The following is a 19,750-nucleotide window of genomic DNA, read 5'->3' on the forward strand; positions in this document are numbered from 1 at the left end:
TGGGGTTTTTTTGGAATGAGATACTTGCTTCAAGGAGCCCCTAAATCTTCCAGAGAAAAGGAATTTATGGTTTTCTCATCAGAAAAAGCTAATTTCTTCAGACTTTGCTCAGACTGGAAGACACCATGGCAATTAAAGGAAATAGTTGACATAAAACAGACAGAGTTCTTGTTTTAAATATAATGAATGTATAACCATGAAGGATGTATGAATATGCAACAAGTGCATTGTTTTAAGGTTATTCCTTTATCCACAAGGGATGTTTTTTGTGACTTAGTGTCTGAGAGCATCCGGGCGTCCGTAATTCTTTGCTTTTTATTATCTTATAATTGTCCTAACTCTATTACTCTAATTGTATGATTATTTTTATAACTATTTTATTATTATTAAACTTTAAAAAAAAAAGCGGAATTGTCCCCGTGAGGGCTCCTTCGCCCCCCCCCAACATGGCGGCCCCCTCAGCGCTTCCCGCCAAAACCCGCCCGCGCGCGCCCCGCCCCCCGCGCGGCCGGTGACGCGGCGCGAGCGCCCGCGCAGGCGCAGAGAGCGCGAGGCCGCGGCGGCGCGAGGGGAGCCGGGAGCCCCGGCGGGCAGAGGGGAAAACCTGCCCGGCGTGAGGGGAAACGGACGGGTCTGCGGGAGGGGAAAAAGGGACAGGTCAGCGAGGGGTGAGGGGGAATATGGGCACAGCCCGGCTTGGGGAGGCGGGCGGGGAGGTCTGGGGAGAGGGAGCGGTGAAATTTGGGGGGGGCGGTTGGGAGGGGAGAAGGGAGGTTCGGGGAGGGGGATCAGAGGGGTTTGGAGAGGGGGATCAGAGGGGTTTGGGGGGGATCAGAGGGGTTTGGGGGGGATCAGACGGGTTTGGGGAAGGGGATCAGAGAGGTGTTAGGGGGATCAGAGGGGTTTGGGGGGATCAGAGAGGTTTTAGGGGGGATCAGAGGGGTTTGGGGGGAACAGAGGGGTTTTAGGGGGGATCAGAGGGGTTTGGGGGGAACAGAGAGGTTTGGGGGATCAGAGGGTTTTGGGAAGGATCACAGAGGTTTGGGGAAGGGGATCAGAGAGGTTTTAGGGGGATCAGAGGGGTTTGGAGAGGGCTATCAGAGGGGTTCGGGGAGGGGGATCAGAGGGGTTTGGGGGGGATCAGAGGGGTTTGGAGAGGGAGATCAGAGGGGTTTGGGGGGGATCAGAGGGGTTTGGGGGGAACAGAGAGGGTTTGGGGGGGATCAGAGGGGTTTGGGGGGGATCAGAGGTTTGGGGGGGATCGGAGGGGTTTGGGAGAATCACAGAGGTTTGGGGAGGGGGATCAGAGGTTTGGGGGAATCACAGAGGTTTGGGGAGGGGGATCAGAGGTTTGGGGGAATCACAGAGGTTTGGGGAGGGGGATCAGAGGTTTGGGGGAATCACAGGTTTGGGGAAGGGGATCAGAGGGGTCTGAGGAGGAGCACGGTGAGGTCTGCAGAGATGAAATGTGAGGAGGGGGAGAAGTGAGGTTTGGGGAGTGGGAGGAGCAGAGGCTTGGGGTGGGCAAAGAAGGGAGGTTTGAGAATTGGGAGAGTTTAAATTTGGGGAGGGTGATCAGAGAGGTTTGAGAATCATCGAAGAGGTTTGTGGTGAGGGAGAGGAGAGCTTTGGCGTGGGGGAAAGGTGAGGTTTGAGGAGAGGAGAAATTTGGGGAAGGGGTTGAGGTCTGAGGTTGGCTGCCTGCCTGTGACAGGGTTGTGTCCTTTACATAAGGTATTACTGGGCATAAAGGAGAAAATAAATTCTGTGGGTTTCATATGATAGAGAATACTCTGTTACCTACTGAAATAAGTGAGAATTTTCACTGGTCTTGCCCAGAGGAGGCAGGAGCTTTCCCTCAGCCTTTTGAAGGACATTATTATTAAAAAAAACAATGAGGGAGAAGATGGACATTGTTCCTCAGAAACGTGCCTGAAAATCTTCCTGCTGATTAAAAACTCAGAGATTTTGCCTTTCCCCTGTGTTCTCACAGACAATGACGCCGAATAAGAGTCCAGACACTTCTCTCATCGACCTGGCTGTGAAGATGAGGAAACAGGCTGAGACCAGGAAGGTGGTGCTGGCCTGGGGTCTCCTCAATATATCTGTAGCAGGCATGATCTACACTGAAATGTAAGTTAATTGTTCCATCTGATTCAAACCAGCAAAGCTCCACCGTGCAGAGCCCTTAATATCCCCCAGAATGGAATTTCTGCTAACTTCTCCCTTCTTTTGCTTTTCAGGACTGGGAAGCTCTTGAGCACGTATTACAACATCACCTGCTTTCCACTCTGGTACATTGGTGAGTCCTTGCAGCATTTAAATCCAATTTCAGGATTGTTTTTTACTCATTTTTATTGCTGGGAGGTCGTTTTTAAGGCAGGTGGTTTTTTTCTGTTTGAGTTTTAAACCAAAACTTTGTTTTGCTTTCTGTGATCTCCCTTGAAACTGCTGGAACTCCGCCCTTTTTGGTGGCAGATAAGGAGTGCTAACAGCTTTTTCTCTATCCTGGAAGGGCAGGAAGGACTGATTTAATGTGTGAGATCTTCCTTAGTGTGTGGATTAAGGCTTTAGGGAGCCTTAGATTTATTTTCCTGCTGTTTTGACCTCTGGGTGTGGGTGATATTTTACAACAATTCAGGTCGGATTCAGAGGAGACTACTCTAAGCTCTGTCAAACAGGGTGGAAAGAAGCAAGAATCATGAGATTTCCTTTTTGGAAATCTTTTTAAAATCGCATTTTAAAAATTAAATTTTAAAATGGATAACTTAATTCCAACAGTATGGAAAGTTGTCTCCAACGGTTCTTGCCTAAGAAAGTGAAGAAATCTTGGATGCTTCCCCAGACTGGCAGCACTCATAATGACCTTTTTTAAATAGACATAGCCTGGTTTTGCAGATAATGTAATTTTTGCTCAGACCATGACAGAAACTCGTGTGTTTCTTGCAGAATTTGCCCTGGCAGCCCTGTTCAGCCTCAACGCCCTGTTTGATTTCTGGAGGTACTTCACCTACACAGCAGCACCACCCAGCTTGGTCACGAGTCCCAGCCAGCAGATCATGGGCTGGCTGCGCAAGGCAGGTGGGGAACAAACCCTCTTTTTATCCTTTTTCACGGTTTTATTGTTGTTTCTCCAGTTCTGTGTTCTTTATTCTGAATTATCTCCTGATGAGCTGAGCTGGGCCCTTGGGGTTGTCCTGTGCAGGGCCGGGAGTTGGGCTCGATGCTGTTCCTCGTGCTGTGGTTTAGTTAATGGCCATTTGAGGTGGAGCTAATTGTGTTTTAATAACTGAGACATGAATTAGTATGGTAAAGATGAGAGCAGTGGGCAGGTGGAGGAGCTGGTGGAATATTAGAGAAGTCCCCCAGCAGGATTTATTCTGAGCTGGGCTCACGGGTCTCGGTTGTATCCGAGTTCTGCAGGGACCAGGTTTTCAGTGTCCCTTATCTCTAAACTTGCTTTAAACATTTTTTAACCTTGCAGGTGCACAGGGCAGCCCTCCACGGGAGGCAGCGGCCAAGCGGGTGCTGTCCCTGACGCCGCCCCCACCCATCCAGGGCCAGTGTGTGCTGAGCTACAGCCCCTCCCGCTCGCCCAGCGCCAGCCCCAAGTTCTCTGCCAGCTGCCTCGGTGGCTACAGCCCCCAGCTCCAGGCTCTGGCAGGGACCAGCCCCTCTCACAGCACCTCTGCTGCTTACTCACCCAGCAGCAGCTACGCCAAGGTAACCCCCAGCACACGTCCCAGCGGCGTAGCTTTAATCTTGTCAAGGAAAGGAAATCCAGGGTTTTTTGTTTTGTTTTCTCCCGAGGTTTCCAGCTTCAGCCACTCTCCCAATGGATCTCCCTATTCCATGAGCGTGGGGCCTGTGGACAGCGGTGGGATAAGGTCTCACTACCGGTTCTCCCCCATTCTGTACAACAATTCCACCTACAAAGACGACTGCATCACTGATGTCAAATCCCTGGACACCTTCCTGAGGAACGAGGAGGAGAAACAGCACCGAGTTCAGCTGGGTAAACGGGGGGGTTTGCTGGGAAAACCTTGGAAGGGAAGAGCCCTTGTGGCTTTAGTGATGGGAGAAGTACCAGTAAAAAGGCACCATTTGTTGATCACCTGTGACTTGGCAAAGGACCTGCTCCTAGTGAGGAATTGGGGTGTGAGGTGAACCCCACTGTTTCCCCTTGAGGCAGTTTTCCTCCAGTTACTCCTTGGAACAGCACCTGAGCATGGGAATGCTGATGGGTTATCTCTGTAGCCCTTGGTGGCTGTAATGGACTGAGATAAGATCACCTTGATAAGAGGGGGATTTTGTGCAGCTGATTTCAGATAAAGGGGCTGAATCCAGTACACTTTTCTCCTGGATTGGGACAATCGAGATAAGGATAAATGGGATGAACTACACCCAGTAGGTTTTTGTCCTGGGTTGGGACAATCAAGATAAGGGTGAATGCAGAGTGACTTCAGTGTGTTCACTCACACTGACCTCTCATCCCGTGCTGTTCATCCAGAATTACTTGGCAATAATAGAAGTTAACTTCTTAATGAATGGGTCTTTCCAGGAAGCTCAGATTCCAGCTCTCCCTCCAGCAGCCCGACCTTTTGGAACTACAGCCGCTCCATGGCAGACCACGCACAGATCCTGAGGAAGTTCCAGTATCAGCTGGCCTGCAGGTCCCAGGCTCCTTCTGCACACAAGGATGAAGCTGACCTGAGCTCCAAACAGGCTGCAGAAGAGGTAAATTCCACCAAAAAAAAGAGAAATTGTCAAGGGAGAAATGTACCTTTGTGCAAAGGTTTGGATTTGAGCTGGGTCAGGAATGTGGGGGAAAAAAGTCCTCCAGCATTCAGCCAAATTCTTTCTTTTGCAGGCAGCAGGAATTGTCACAGATTCTGAAAACTCTGGGCTCTGTGAGGTTCTCACATGGATTTAATAAACCTTTCCATAGGTTTGGGCTCGGGTGACAATGAACCGGCAGCTCCTGGATCACATGGATTCCTGGACAGCAAAATTCAGGAATGTAAGTCCCTCTCTGGGGAATTCCGAGTGGAGTGAGAAAATTCCTCCATGTCCTCTGTGCCTGAGGTGGGAAGGGTTGCAGTGCCTGTCTGAGGGTTGGGTGGTCTGCCACACACAAATCCCACAAATTTATCATCTCCCTCCTGTCCTGAGCCAAGCAGGAGAGGGTCTGGATCTGCCAGTTTGGATGGCTGTGATTCATAATCCCCTTTCCTCATTGTCCAGAAAAGCTGTACCCCATACACATGGGTATTTCCAACTCCTATACACTGAATTTCTGCTTTTTCAGAAGCTGTTAAAAAGCCACCTAAATTCTGCCTGTGTTGATAATTAAATTATTTCCCTCCTTGATTGGCCTCAGTATTTCTGTTAAACTGCTTTGTGGTTGTGGTGGAGATGATTATAGGGTGTAAACTGAGGGTTTTATTAAACATTCCTGTTGCTTCTGAGCTTGAGTTTTTCCCTTTTTCCTTCCCAGTGGATCAATGACACCATTCTGGTGCCACTGGTGGAAGAGATGGAATCTGTGAGCACTCAGCTGAGGAGGATGGGCTGTCCAGAGCTGCAGATTGGAGGTAGGATCAGCAGCCTGGGAGTTCCCTTGCAATGGGAGTAACATAAATTAGGTCTGGGAAATAATTTTGTTCAGTTTTTGCTCTCTCTTAATATTGTCTTTGTTCCACCTCCTGCATTTCTTTAAGCTGGGAAGGTTTTCTGTAATACTTCTATAGATATCAATGCTTGGACACGTGGGTAAAATTTTTGAAATTCCTCTTTCTCCTCCCATAAATTTGGTTTTACAGCTCAAATTATCATTAATAATAATTGATTATTAATCAGGCAGAAAGCATTTCAAAGACAGATGTGTTGTAAATTCTCAGTGTCTCCCAAAAGTCTCTGTCTCCAGTGCTACGTGCTTTCCCAAGTTCCTTCTTCAGTTCACCCACTTCCTGAAGGAGCTGGGGTTTTTTAATTCTATCATTTTTTTAAAAATTCTGATGAACTGGGGTTCTGTTTATCAAGTCAGGTTAGGATTCTGCAGCAGCTGCTTCTCCCAAGTTAACTGAGAAGGGGATTTGGTGTGCTGGTTTTAATTAAATCCTTCTTTCGGGGTTCTTGGAGTGTTTCCTCAAAAGCTACTGTTGCAAGGTGCTTAAAAGCCCTGTAGCTGCTGCTTTTTGTTTCCGCTTTGTTTCTCCTGCTGCCTTTAAGTTGCTGCGTTCCTTGTCCCTGCTGTGGGGAGGTTTGCGCTGCTGGGGGTGGTGGGGTCGGTGCGTGCAGCCCCCGGGGAGCTGGCCGTGCCCAGCTGAGGCGCAGCCTGTGTTGCAGAAGCCAGCATCAGCAGCCTCAAGCAGGCGGCCCTGGTGAAAGCCCCGCTCATCCCGACCCTCAACGCGCTGGTGCAGTACTTGGATCTCACCCCAAACCAGGAGTACCTGGTGGAAAGGATCAGAGGTTCGTGGTGCTGCTGTTTGACTTCCAAACCTTTCCATCCTGCAGTGATCTTGTTGGTTCTGGGGCTGCCCCTGCGTCCCTGGAGTGTCCCAGGCCAGGCTGGACAGGGCCTGGAGCACCCTGGGATGGTGGGAGGTGTCCCTGCCCATGGCACGGGGTGGAATTGCATGATCCTCCAGTTTCCCTCCAGTCCAAACCATTCCACTATTTCCTCCTGCCTGCTCAGGGTGCAAAGGGATTGAATCACTTCATTATCTACAAACAAAAATCATCCTTTAACTTTACCCTTTAATCAATACCTTCCCTGCCAATTTGAATTTTCCCCACTTTCTACCCCACAAACCCCCTTTGTTCAGGTGTACTTGCAGCCCCCAGGCAGTGAAATACTGTTGTCATTGCAGAGCTTTTCCAGTTTGAATTTTTCCCATTTTCTACCCCACAAACCCACTTTGTTCAGGTGTACTTGCAGCCCCCAGGCAGTGAAATACTGTTGTCATTGCAGAGCTTTCCCAATTTGATTTTTCCCATTTTCTACCCCACAAACCCACTTTGTTCAGGTGTACTTGCAGCCCCCAGGCAGTGAAATACTGTTGTCATTGCAGAGCTTTTCCAGTTTGAATTTTTCCCACTTTCTACATCGCAAACCCCCTTTGTTCAGATGCACTTGCAGCCCCCAGGCTGTGAATGACTGTTGTCATTGCAGAGCTTTTCCAGTTTGAATTTTTCCCATTTTCTACCCCACAAACCCCCTTTGCTCAGATGCACTTGCAGCCCCCAGAAAGTGAAATACTGTTGTCATTGCAGAGCTTTCCCAATTTGATTTTTCCCATTTTCTACCCCACAAACCCACTTTGTTCAGATGCACTTGCAGCCCCCAGGCAGTGAAATACTGTTGTCTTTGCAGAGCTGTCCCAGGGGGGCTGCATGAGCTCCTTCCGATGGAACGGAGGAGGGGATTTCAAGGGCCGGAAATGGGACACGGACCTTCCCACCGACTCCTCGGTGAGTGTCCAGGGATTGCTTGGATTTGGGATAGGCTTTGGAGGCAGCAGCCAGGAAGTCTTTGAGGAACATGGGAAAATCAGAAAAGGGAGCTTTGCAGCTTTGCTGCCAGATAAGGAAAGAGATTCTGTTGCTGGAAGTGGAAAATCAACCTTGAAATAGGGTTTGATTTTCTGGTTGGGAACATGGTTAAATATTTGGAATTGTCCAGCTATGGAGCAGCTCTGAGTGTCCTGATAAACAGGAACAGCTCAAAAGTGCAAATAAAGAAGTTTTGACATTAATTTAAGGCTATTAGACAAAAAAAAAAAAAAATAGACAATTTCACATTTTTCTTAATTGTGGGTGGTACAATGCTGTGAGGTCCAAGGTGCATCTCCCAGATTCTTTAATGTTTGTGATATTTTTCCCCAGAAAATCCACCTCTTCCTGTCAAACAGCTCCTGTTGGGTATAAGGAACACAGAAAGCACCAGATCACAGAAAATTTGCTGATGTTGCCCACATAAAATATTGAGACCTCTCCAGAAAGGGTTGAAACAACCCTCGGGCTGTCTCTGGTTTTCTGGATGCTCATCCCAGGACTTTATTTCACAATTTTGGCATTCCTGAGACTTTCCCAGTGGTTTTCATGAGGGAAAGGGAGAAGTTTCCTTGCTGGGTTTGGGGTGGGCAGAGCTGTTTTTTGAGCTCCTCTGCCATTCTCAGCCAAATCAGAAATTGATGATTTAGGCATGAAGCTGCTCCTAAGACGGGGATTAAGCCAGTGTGGTAAACGCAGATTATCAAAGACTGGGATTAACTCCTGGATGACAGGGAGGAAGCTGCTGGGTTTTGGGGCCATTCCAGTGAGATTTGGTTGTGTTCCCCAGATCCTGATGCACGTGTTCTGCACTTACCTGGACTCCAGGCTCCCACCTCACCCCAAGTATCCCGATGGCAAAACCTTCACTTCCCAGCACTTCATCCAGACTCCAGATAAGCCAGGTACTGGACTGGCCTGGGCTCTTTTCCTCTCACAGCAGCACCTCTGAAATCAGCACCTCTGAAAACTGGTTTTTTAATTAATTTTTAATTCAGACACTTCAAACGAAAACGTGTTCTGCATCTACCAGAGCAGCATCAACCCACCTCACTACGAGCTGATCTACGAGTGCCACGTCTACAGCCTGCCCAAGGTATGGGGGGTTTGTTCTCCTCCTGCTCTCAGGAATCATTTCCAGGGCTGATTTGGGGTATTTTTAAATCCTAGACACGTTTTTGTCCACTTACACGGAGGCTGGTCCAGCTTGGTCTTTGCCCAGCATGTTTTTGCTGCTGGATACTACCTGTGGTGTCTGTTTAGGATCCTGTTCCTAAGCAGGATCTTCCTCTCATTAATTTTCTGCTAATTTACTGTAAAACCCCAAATCACAGTCCCCAGTGGGTGATGTCACCCCTTGAGACCAGTGCAAATTCCGAGGGGAAGTTCCAAACTAGGAAAATGTTGAAATTTTTACTTGTTTTGATTTCTACATCCTTGTCTCTCTCTCTCTGTGGCTCCAGGGCAGGAACAACATGTTCCACACCTTGCTGATGTTCCTGTACATCATAAAGACAAAGGAGTCTGGGATGCTGGGGTAGGTATCCCGTGGGAACAAATGGGAATGGTGTCAGACCAAAAGCATCACCGTGGGGTGATAATGAATGGTGTTAAAATGGAATTAACAGCAGCTTTTAAATAGGAATGCTAATTGTGATCCCTTTGGGTTTTGCAGGCGTGTAAATCTGGGTTTGTCGGGAGTCAACGTCCTGTGGATCTTTGGGGAGTAATGGGACACAGCTCTGGAGGACAGCGCTGCTCCGAGGGGTGAACTTTGACTTCAGCCTGGATTTGCTACCAAACAGGATCATTAAAGCTCAGCTTTGTGGACAGAGGGAGGAAGTGCCTGGAATTTCCATGTGGGTTTTGTCAAGGCATTGCATAGAACATTTCACTGTGGAAATGCTCCTGTGATGAACTCCAGGCAGGAGTTCTCCTGCTCCTCAGCTCAGCCAGTCCTGTTTAAACTGAGCTTCACTGATCTCAGACTAAACCAAACCAAACCAAACCTGCTTTGAAGGTGCAGCTGGAACAGCCTCCCCAGGCTGTGCACAGCTGGGAGCACTTGGGAAGGATAAAGCAGCTTGGACAACTTCAGGATCCAAGAAATTCCACAGCCAGAAGCTCCGACTCAGTCGTGCTTTGTTTTATTCTGTATGGTGAAAACCAGTGATTTTTATCCCTGATTATTGGTGTAATTGTGATTTCTGACCCCTCAAGATGTTCCTGCAGCTGAAAAGGAAGGACAAAACCATGTTTGTCTTGCTAAATTCAGTAAATAAGAATTTTACTTATATTTTCAATTTTTATTTTCGTTGTTTTGTACAAAACCAGCGTGGCCTCCCCTCTTGGGGGGCCTTGTGAGCTCTGAACTCCCCAGGTACCTTCACTGCCACCAACTCTCACCTGCCTTTGCTTTTGAATTTAATTTTCCTTCACCTTTTTTTGCTAATCACCACCTAATTTGGAGCTTTATGCACCTCGGTGGGAAACCAGGCCCTACACATCCACAGGTTTTTGGGAATTTCTACCTTTTTTGGTAAAAGCACTGGGATTTGCTTCAAAGAAAGGATCAATCAATATTTGTCAAATTTCTCTAAGGGGCAGGGGGAGAATTTGTTGTAAATTCTGGTAAATGAGTATTTTAGAAGTGTATATAGGACCATAAACACATGGAATCATTGTACTGTATTTTTTACTGATGGGAGGGAAAGAGGGATTTTTGGAACTTTGCTGTTTTTTGGGGTGAACTGACTGGTTTTGGTGACTCTGTCTCTCTTTCCTGGGGGACCTGGGTTTTTCCAAGGAACTGGTAACAAAATGGCTCATTTGGTTCTTGTATTAAATGAGTTTTATCAAATGGGTTTTGGGGTTTTTGTTGTGTCCAGCATCACCACATCCATCCGTGTACCTCAGAGGAAATGTTCAAGAACCAGATTTAGCTGGGTTTTACCCCAAAACTCCCCTCCTTGAGGGCAGCAGAGCCCCCTCAGGTCTATTAGCTTCACATTCCAAAAACTTGAAGTGCAGAAATCCCTTCTTTCACCAAAAAGTGGTGATCCTCAGGAAGGGCCCATCCCATAGGGCACCCTTGGGTGCCCTGGCAGCTGCAGCCCAGGAGGGTTTTGGGGTGCTCAGAACCCCATGGCCCTCTGTGCTCCCAGGATCCTGCACAGCCTCCAGATGGATCCTTCTGCACCCCAACAAATCACACATCCCAGTCCTGCACCCCAATAAATCACATCCCAGTCCTGTACCCCAATAAATCACATCCCAGTCCTGCACCCCAATAAATCACACATCCCAGTCCCTGTGCATCCCAATAAATCACACATCCCAGTCCCTGTGCACCCCAATAAATCACACATCCCAGTCCCTGTGCATCCCAACAGATCACACATCCCAGTCCCTGTGCATCCCAATAAATCACACATCCCAGTCCTGTACCCCAACAGATCACACATCCCAGTTCATCTGTACCCCAATAAATCACACATCCCAGTTCATCTGCACCCCGATAAATCACACATCCCAGTCCTGCACCCCGATAAATCACACATCCCAGTCCTGCACCCCAATAAATCACACATCCCAGTCCATCTGTACCCCAATAAATCACACATCCCAGTCCCTGTGCACCCCAATAAATCACACATCCCAGTCCTGTACCCCAATAAATCACACATCCCAGTCCCTGTGCACCCCAATAAATCACATCCCAGTCCTGTACCCCAATAAATCACATCCCAGTCCTGCACCCCAATAAATCACACATCCCAGTCCTGTACCCCAATAAATCACATCCCAGTCCTGTACCCCAACAAATCACACATCCCAGTCCTGCACCACAATAAATCACATCCCAGTCCAGTACCCCAACAAATCACACATCCCAGTCCTGTACCCCAATAAATCACACATCCCAGTCCCTGTGCACCCCAAGAAATCACACATCCCAGTCCCTGTGCACCCCAATAAATCACATCCCAGTCCTGTACCCCAATAAATCACACATCCCAGTCCTGTACCCCAACAGATCACACATCCCAGTCCATCTGTACCCCAATAAATCACACATCCCAGTCCATCTGTACCCCAATAAATCACACATCCCAGTCCCTGTGCACCCCAATAAATCACACATCCCAGTTCATCTGTACCCCAATAAATCACACATCCCAGTCCATCTGTACCCCAATAAATCACACATCCCAGTCCCTGTGCACCCCAATAAATCACACATCCCAGTCCTGCACCCCAATAAATCACATCCCAGTCCTGTACCCCAATAAATCACACATCCCAGTCCCTGTGCACCCCAATAAATCACATCCCAGTCCTGCACCCCAATAAATCACACATCCCAGTCCTGTACCCCAATAAATCACACATCCCAGTCCCTGTGCATCCCAATAAATCACACATCCCAGTCCTGCACCCCAATAAATCACACATCCCAGTCCTGCACCCCAATAAATCACATCCTAGTCCATCTGTACCCCAATGAATCACACATCCCAGTCCTGTACCCCAATAAATCACACAACCCAGTCCCTGTGTACCCCAATAAATCACACATCCCAGTCCATCTGTACCCCAATAAATCACACATCCCAGTCCTGTACCCCAATAAATCACACATCCCAGTTCCTCTGCACCCCAATACTCTGTGCTTCACACCCCTCAGTCCCTGTGCACCCCAATGCATCACACACTAGCGGATCACACCCCTCAGTCCTTGTGTACCCCAATACACTGCACCCCAATAAATCACACATCCCAGTCTCTGTGCACCCCAATATATCCCACACCCCAGTCAGTCCCTGTGCCCCCCAATCCACCCGCTCCCCATGCACCCCAACACCGCACACCCCTTCTCCCCGTGCACCCCAACACCCCCCGTGCACCCCGATACACGGCACACCCCAGATCTTGTTCATTCTGAGCCCTGCGCATTCCCCATGCACTGTGCGCCCCAATTCCCGGGCACCCCGATGTACCCCACACCCCTGTGCCTCCTGGTCGCCCGGCACCCCAATATGTGCACCCTCTCACCCGTGTATCCCCGTATTCCGCGCACCCCGCTCTCTCTGCACCCCAAAACACCGGGCACTCAGCTTTCTCTGCACCCCAAAACACCGCGCACCCAGGTCTCTCTGCACCCCAAAACACCGCGCACCCAGCTCTCTCTGCACCCTAAAACACCGCGCACCCCGCTCTCTCTTCACCCTAAAACACCGCGCACCCAGCTCTCTCTGCACCCCAAAACACCGCGCACCCCGCTCTCTCTGCACCCCAGAACACCGTGCACCCAGCTCTCTCTGCACCCCAAAACACCGCGCACCCCGTTCTCCCTGTACCCCAAACCACCGCGCACCCAGCTCTCTCTGCACCCCAAAACACCGCGCACCCCGCTCTCCCTGTACCCCAAACCACCGCGCACCCAGCTCTCTCTGCACCCCAAAACACCGCGCACCCCGCTCTCCCTGTACCCCAAACCACCGCGCACCCAGCTCTCTCTGCACCCCAGAACACCGCGCACCCAGCTCTCTCTGCACCCTAAAACATCGGGCACCCCGCTCTCTCTGCACCCCAAACCACCGCGCACCCCGCTCTCTCTGCACCCCGTTATTCCACGCACCGCGATCCCCGCGCATCTCGGTCCCTGCGCAGCCTTTTCCACCCCGCACCCTCAATCTCTGCATCCTCTCAGCTGCGCACAGCCCAAACACCCGCGCACCCCAAACAAACACCCGCGCACCCCAAACACCCGCGCACCCCAATCCCCGCGCACCCCAAACACCTGCACACCCCAATCCCCGCACAGCCCAAACACCCGCGCACACCCCGAACACCCGCACACCCCAATCCCCGCGCACCCCAAACACCCGCGCACCCCAATCCCCGCACACCCCAAACAAACACCCGCGCACCCCAAACAAACACCCGCGCACCCCAAACACCTGCGCACCCCAATCCCCGCGCACCCCAATCCCGCACACCCCAAACACCCGCGCACCCCAAACACCCGCGCACCCCAAACACCTGCGCACCCCAATCCCCGCGCACCCCAAACACCTGCGCACCCCAATCCCCGCGCACCCCAGTCCCCGCACACCCCAAACACCTGCGCACCCCAATCCCCGCACACCCCAATCCCGCGCACCCCAATCCCCGCACACCCCAATCCCGCACACCCCAAACACCTGCGCACCCCAATCCCCGCACACCCCAATCCCCGCGCACCCCAATCCCCGCACACCCCAAACAAACACCCGCGCACCCCAAACACCTGCGCACCCCAATCCCCGCGCACCCCAAACACCTGCGCACCCCAATCCCGCACACCCCAATCCCCGCACACCCCAAACACCCGCGCACCCCAATCCCGCGCACCCCAATCCCGCACACCCCAATCCCCGCACACGCCGTCCCCACGCCCCCCTCCCCGCACCGGGCGCATCCCGCCCGCGGCCCCTCCCGCGGGGACGGGGGCGGCTCCCGGGGGCGCGCACGTCCGGCCCCGCCCGTTAAATTCCGGCGGGCCGGGCCGGGCCGGGACCACCGGCGCCGCACCTGCTGCTCTCGCCATGGCCACCGACACCGAGCCCGGCCGCCGCCGCTGCGCGCAGGACACGCCCGGTGAGCGAGCTGGGGGAGCGGGGCGGGTACCGGAGGGGGACCCCCAGCCCTGGACTGGGTCTCGCCCTTCCCGAGCCGCGCACCGGGCACCGAGCGCGGAATCCCCGCCGTGGACCGGGCACCGGCGGGGTCTCCTCTCCTGAGCATCCCCTGGGTACCGCCCTGGGAGCTCCGCGCTCCCCCTGCGGGGTTTGGGGACCGAGGTGACGGCCCAGCACGGCAGCGCTTGGCTGTCCTGCCCAACTGAGTCCGGGCACGGGGTGGGGACGCGGCCCCGAGTGACTCCAGCGGCTCCCGCAGATGCTCCCAAGGTCCCGGATTCGCGCGGTGGCGGCGACGCGCCCCGGCGGGGCTCCCTCTGCGACCGGCACTGCGCTGCCATCAACAACGTGCAGGGCGACCTGGGAGACCTGGGCTGCCACCTGCACCGGCCCCGTGTCCCCCTAGGTAGGTTGGCTGCGGGTTGGGCTGGATTTGGGGTCCTGGGGGGGTCCCACACCCGCTGTGACCCGCTGTGTCACCCACAGCCACGTCCACCCCGTCCTGCTGCCAGCAGCACTCGGAGGAGGTGTGCGAGAGCTGCGTGGTGAAAACCACCCTGACGGCCGAGAACGCCGTGGAGGCCAACAAGCTCTCCAACAACTACAAGGTGGGTGGGGGCACCCATGGGTGCTCTGGCAGGGTTGTAATGGGTTTTCATTTGCTTCCTCTTCACTCATCCCAAAAAAAAACCCCTCTCTCTGCAGTTTGGTTTCAAGAAATGGAAGAGCCACGTGACGGAGCGGCCCTGGGAGGACCGATCGGAGATTGTCAAGGAGCTCTACTCCGACCTCAATGTCATCCGAGGCTCTGGAGGTTGGGTGGCCTTGGGGACACCCCAGTGTGGATTTGGGCAGCTGCAGGTGACAATGGTCCCACCTGGTGCCTTCCCTCCTGCAGGGTCCACGCTGACATGTGGGAATGTCCTTTACCTGCTGCTCTTTGGCTGGTGGCTCTCGCTCCTCTACGTCCTCGTGGCTGCCGTGATGTTCGTCACCATCGTGGGGGCTCCCTATGGTGAGTTCCAAACTTGGGACCCCGTGTGAGGGCTGGATGAGCTCAGAATTGCACCAGTGGGTGTTGGGGTCTGCTGGGTCCCTTCTCCACGGAATGTCCCTGTAGGTGGAAGGGACAGTGATGGCTGTGTCCCCACAGGGAGGCTCTGCTGGGACCTGGCCGGGTATTTCCTCTGGCCCTTTGGCAAAGTGATCCAGAAAGTGGAGGTAAGGGTGCCTTGGGGATCCCCTGGGGGTGTCTTGGGGTGCCCTATGCACACCCTGACATCCCCTCTCTCCCCAGGTCCCCAAATCCCATCAGGGGTGTGAGGTCGGCGCGGGGGAGAGCTCAGCCCTGCTCGGGGGTCCCACAGCGCTCCGCTGGCGCCCACGGTGCTGGGAGGGCACCGGATACTGGGTGAGCCCCATGCTGGACCCAGCGCCAGCACCCCTGGAGCCCCAGCGCGCCGGGGAAGGAGCCCACGGGCACCTCCCTCCCCTGGGGCGGTGTGCTGGGGGTCAGTCCCTGAAGGTGCCCTCCCGTTAACAGCACCACGCCAGCACTGCCGTGTGGCTGTGCCTGGGCTGCCCGGTGCTGCTGCTGGCCCACGGGCTCGTGTGTGTCACCGCGTGGCTCCTCATCGTCCTCATCCCCGTGGCCAAGCTGAGCGCCCGCGCCGCCTCCCGCGTCCTGCCGCTGCCCCCGCAGCGGGTGCTCATCCGGCGCCTGAGGGCGGTGAGTGACTCTGGGCAGGGTCGGGGTCCCACATCCCGCTCCAGGGGGGATTTTGGGCTGGGGGTGACCCTCTTGGCCCTCTGCAGACTGAGGTGCCTCTGGAGGGAGAGGTGATTCTCTGCTGCTACCGCGCCGCCAATCCCTACTACTACAAGTACGCCGTGGACGGCATCAACGTCTTTGCTGTCAGTATCCTCGTGGGAGCTGGGGTGGGACGGTGGGGAGTGACCCCAAATCTGCCCCCTCTGTTGTGTCCTTGACTGGCCACCCCAGACCTGCTGCCACTGGTGCTGGTGACACTGGTGCTGGGCTACGTGGACAGCCCCAACCACCTGACCGGCTCCGCCATCAAGTTCACCTTGGCCCTGCTCTCCATCATGCCCCTCTCCTACTACATCGGCATGGCCATCGCCAGGTGAGCACGACAGGGGACGCTTGGTGGCAATGTGGGGACACTCCAGCCCTGCTGACAGCCTCTTCCTCCTCTCCAGCATCTCAGCCCAGAGCAATTTTGCGGTGGGAGCTGTGGTGAACGCCACGTTCGGCTCCATCACCGAGCTCACCTTCTACATCACCGCCCTCATCAAGGGCTCGCGGGAGGGCAACCGCTGCTACGCTGAGGTGGTCAAGTCGGCGTTGACGGGGACACTGGTGGGCTGTGTCCTCTTTGTGCCGGTGAGACGGGTGGCACTGAGAGCCGGGAGGGGGCTGTGAGCAGAGCACTGATGGGGGGTTTCTCTGGGGGGTTTCTCCATCCCCAAGGGTCTGTGCATGGTGATCGGGGGCATCCGGCACCAGGAGCAGCGCTTCAACAGCCGCTCTGCGGGCGTCAGCTCGGCCCTGCTCTTCCTCTCCGTGGGAGGTGAGGTGGGGACAGGGGTGTCCCCAGGTCTGGGTGTCCCACGGGGTGGCTGCCTGCTCTACGTCCTGTCCCTGCAGGTGTCTTTGCCCCAACGCTCTTCTCCAAGGTGTACGGGAAGCTGGTCTGTGGCGAGTGCCACAACGTCACCCAGAACCCACTGGGCCACTACCTCTGCCACAATTGTCACTTTGACCTGGTGAGTGGGGACCTGGACCCCCAACAGGGGGAATTTGGGGTCAGGGATGCTCTGAGCCCCCCTGGCTCTCATGCTGGGTGGTGGCAGTAGGGCTGTCCCTTGTCCCCTGTATCCCCGCTGACAGGCGCTCTCTCTGCAGATGGACAACAACGGCACCCTCTACTACAGCCACGTCCAGTGAGTGTCCACTGTGGTGGGGACAGAGCTGTCCCCACTCTGGGGTGGCAACTCCTGGGTCTGGTCGTGTTCCTGCATCCCTCCCAGGGCCCTTCTCCACCCCAATGATCCAGTGCCCCATTTCCTTGTCCCCCTGGGGTCTCCATGCCAGAGCCTGGCGGCACTGACAGTGTCACCTGTGTCCCACAGACCCCTGGTGTACACGGTGTCCATCCTGCTCCCTGCTGCCTACCTCATCGGGCTCTTCTTCACCCTCAAAACCCACTCGCACATCTACGACATCCACATCAGCGACTGTCACAGTGAGTGTCCCCGAAGGTCCTGGCTGCAGGGCTGGCTCTTGTCACCGCTCTGGAGCGTCCCACACGTCTCTGCTCTGTCCCCAGTGCCTGGCCACCACCACAGCGCCGTGGTCCACTGGTCCCGCTGGCGGGCCCTGGTCATCCTCCTGCTCGCCACCCTCTGCATGTCGGCCTGCGCTGACCTGGCCACGGAGCACATCAGCCCCATCCTCACCAACTCCACCATCTCACAGGTGAGCTGGGTCTGGCTGTCCCCGAGGACCGGGATGTGCCCTCCAGGGATGGGGACCTGCCCTGGCTGCAGCTGGAGGCCAAAAAGGAGTGGGGGAAAGCTGCTGAGATGCTCTGTGTAGTTGGCCAGGGCTTGGGTGTGGTCAGGCCTGGGCTGATGTCACCTCTTCCCTGCAGTACTTCATCGGTGTCACCGTGCTGGCAATGGTGCCCGAGCTGCCAGAGATTGTCAATGGCATCCAGTTTGCCCTGCAGAACAATCTGAGCTTGAGGTGAGATGGCTCCCAGGATGAGTTTTGGGCTGGTTCCTGTGCCCTGTCCCAGTCCCATCACTGTGCCTTGCTGCCCAGCCACTGGTGGGTCAGAGTCTGTGTCATCTCGTCCTCAAGGAGATTAGCCACCCAAAAAATGGTGTCAGAACTGGGATGGGCTCTGTGGTTTGGGATTTTCTCACCCAGAGACCCAGTGCTTGGCCCTTAAGTTGTCTTTCCTCCCCAGCATCGAGATTGGGAACTGCATCGCGGTGCAGGTCTGCATGCTCCAGATCCCCATCCTGGTGCTCTTCACCATCTTCTACGTGAGTAGCCCCAGGACAGCTCTGGGGGACCTCCTGCAGCAGGCTTGGGGACGCGGTGTCCGTGGGACATGGAAAGGACACAGCTGCCCTTGCCAGCGTCTCCCCTCGGCTCAGTGCAGGGGAAGTGGGGTCAGATGTCTCCTGCTGCTGTCACCACCCTGGGGACGTGTGGCAGAGGGGGTTTAAGGGGTGACACACAAGTCCCAGGGAGTCAGTGTGGGGTTGCCCTGGCTGGCCATAAACCCCAAATCCTCTTCCTCGCAGCCGACCAACTTCACGCTTGTCTTCAGCGACCTCCACGTCTACGCCAGCATGTTCAGCGTGGTGCTCATGAACTACATCTTCATGGATGGCAAATGTGACTATTTCCAAGGTGACCACCTCCCACAGGGCTGCTGGGGGACTTGGCACATCCCTAGATCCCCTGGGATGGGGGGTCCTGACTCCAGTCCTGGGATCAACTGCTTTTTGGGGCTCTTGGTGTGTGGTGACCTAAGTGATCCTGGGATCTTGGTTGACCATCTTGGAGTTGTCCTCCTGCAGCAGCTCCAAGGGGCGGATTACTCCCATTTCCCTCTTTAAAAGGCTTTAAATTCCCTTTTAATGAACATTTTATAGAGAACCATGGCAGCTCTCTACCAGGACTAATCCAGACCACACCAGATGTTAAACCCATTCCTCTCCTTGCTCCAGGAGTAACTCCCTCCCACCCCTCTCTGTCTGCCCCAGGCACCGTGCTGGTGATGGTTTACTTCATCCTCCTGGCCGTGTATTTCTTCGCCCCGTCACCCAGCGGCTGCTGAGGTTTGGATTCTCCGTTCTCCAGCCCCCTCGTTGGGATCAGCACCCATCGAGACCTTTTCCAGTTTCTCAGGGACTCGGCCGGGCTGGCTCCGGTCTGGAAGCGCCGTTTCCTGAAGCTCCTGCTGCTGCTGGGCTCCCCCCGTGGGGCTTCAGCGATGGGAAGGGTGGTGGCCATGGCATCGCTCCTGAAACGAGGAGCCTCAAAGCCAGAGCACCTCACACGGGCACCTCCAGCCCACGCTCGAGTGGCTGAAGGAGAACTGTCCTTAGAAGGAGGGTCTTGAAGGGGATTTCTGTGTGTCTCAAGGACAGACCCCTCCCTGGGGATGTGCTGCACTGGGAGGAGGTGCCTGAGAAGTCCCTCATCCTTCGAGGCCTGGGAGGGGCCTGGGAATCGCACACGGGATGTTTGATGGCACCAGAAATGCACCCAAAGGTATTTTCAGCTGTTTCGTCATTAAAGCAGTTTTGTACAAATCAGAAACAAGTTTGTTTCTCCTTAAATGAACCTCAGGAACCAACCTGGGCCCCTCTTTGGCCACCATTCCCTGTCCTCTGTCACCTCACCCCAGGGACAGAGCCCACGGGGGTGGCTGTGGGCTCCAGCTTTCTCCATGACCCTCCCAAAGCTC

The 19,750-nt window shown here is 54.1% G+C and overlaps 2 protein-coding genes across 4 annotated transcripts; both read left to right on the forward strand.

Annotated features, from left to right (window-relative positions):
- The first annotated feature begins 561 nt into the window (after positions 1 to 561).
- Positions 562 to 10,420, forward strand: TMEM209 (transmembrane protein 209). Of its 2 annotated transcripts, none has more exons than XM_077783719.2 (15): positions 562 to 657; positions 1,994 to 2,133; positions 2,244 to 2,302; positions 2,950 to 3,081; positions 3,485 to 3,723; positions 3,811 to 4,015; positions 4,562 to 4,737; positions 4,949 to 5,020; positions 5,498 to 5,594; positions 6,349 to 6,474; positions 7,379 to 7,476; positions 8,348 to 8,462; positions 8,556 to 8,653; positions 9,021 to 9,094; positions 9,233 to 10,420. In XM_077783719.2, the coding sequence occupies exons 2-15, from the start codon at positions 1,997 to 1,999 to the stop codon at positions 9,285 to 9,287; spliced, it is 1,683 nt and encodes a 560-aa protein (XP_077639845.2). In that variant the 5' UTR covers positions 562 to 657; positions 1,994 to 1,996; the 3' UTR covers positions 9,288 to 10,420. The 2 variants fall into 2 exon arrangements, with proteins under 2 accessions (XP_077639845.2, XP_077639846.2); XM_077783720.2 differs by having other exon boundaries at positions 562 to 631.
- A 3,643-nt stretch (positions 10,421 to 14,063) lies between these two features.
- LOC110478872 (uncharacterized) lies at positions 14,064 to 19,595 on the forward strand. 2 transcript variants are annotated; one of them, XM_077783721.2, is made up of 20 exons: positions 14,064 to 14,199; positions 14,500 to 14,646; positions 14,727 to 14,848; positions 14,946 to 15,054; positions 15,139 to 15,255; positions 15,394 to 15,461; positions 15,538 to 15,651; positions 15,784 to 15,969; positions 16,056 to 16,158; positions 16,243 to 16,384; positions 16,461 to 16,644; positions 16,732 to 16,831; positions 16,909 to 17,027; positions 17,167 to 17,204; positions 17,394 to 17,506; positions 17,591 to 17,739; positions 17,915 to 18,009; positions 18,236 to 18,314; positions 18,579 to 18,687; positions 19,044 to 19,595. In XM_077783721.2, exons 1-20 carry the CDS (start codon positions 14,148 to 14,150, stop codon positions 19,115 to 19,117), a joined length of 2,220 nt encoding a protein of 739 aa, XP_077639847.2. In that variant the 5' UTR covers positions 14,064 to 14,147; the 3' UTR covers positions 19,118 to 19,595. The 2 variants fall into 2 exon arrangements, with proteins under 2 accessions (XP_077639847.2, XP_085425593.1); XM_085569467.1 differs by having other exon boundaries at positions 14,946 to 15,255.
- The last annotated feature ends 155 nt before the right edge of the window (positions 19,596 to 19,750 follow it).

The sequence above is a fragment of the Lonchura striata genome, chromosome 1A (assembly GCF_050655825.1).
Source record: "Lonchura striata isolate lonStrDom1 chromosome 1A, ASM5065582v1, whole genome shotgun sequence".
Taxonomy (NCBI): domain Eukaryota; kingdom Metazoa; phylum Chordata; class Aves; order Passeriformes; family Estrildidae; genus Lonchura; species Lonchura striata.

Bases quoted from the DNA above. Each gene is read 5' to 3' on its own strand.
- TMEM209 (XM_077783719.2), top strand. From the start codon at position 1,997: ATGACGCCGAATAAGAGTCCAGACACTTCTCTCATCGACCTGGCTGTG. The intron at 7,477-8,347 runs GTGAGTGTCCAG...TGTGTTCCCCAG, and splicing joins ACCTTCCCACCGACTCCTCG to ATCCTGATGCACGTGTTCTG. The intron at 8,654-9,020 runs GTATGGGGGGTT...CTGTGGCTCCAG, and splicing joins ACGTCTACAGCCTGCCCAAG to GGCAGGAACAACATGTTCCA.
- LOC110478872 (XM_085569467.1), top strand. From the start codon at position 14,148: ATGGCCACCGACACCGAGCCCGGCCGCCGCCGCTGCGCGCAGGACACG. The intron at 17,028-17,166 runs GTGAGTGGGGAC...CTCTCTCTGCAG, and splicing joins ACAATTGTCACTTTGACCTG to ATGGACAACAACGGCACCCT. The intron at 18,315-18,578 runs GTGAGTAGCCCC...TCTTCCTCGCAG, and splicing joins TGCTCTTCACCATCTTCTAC to CCGACCAACTTCACGCTTGT.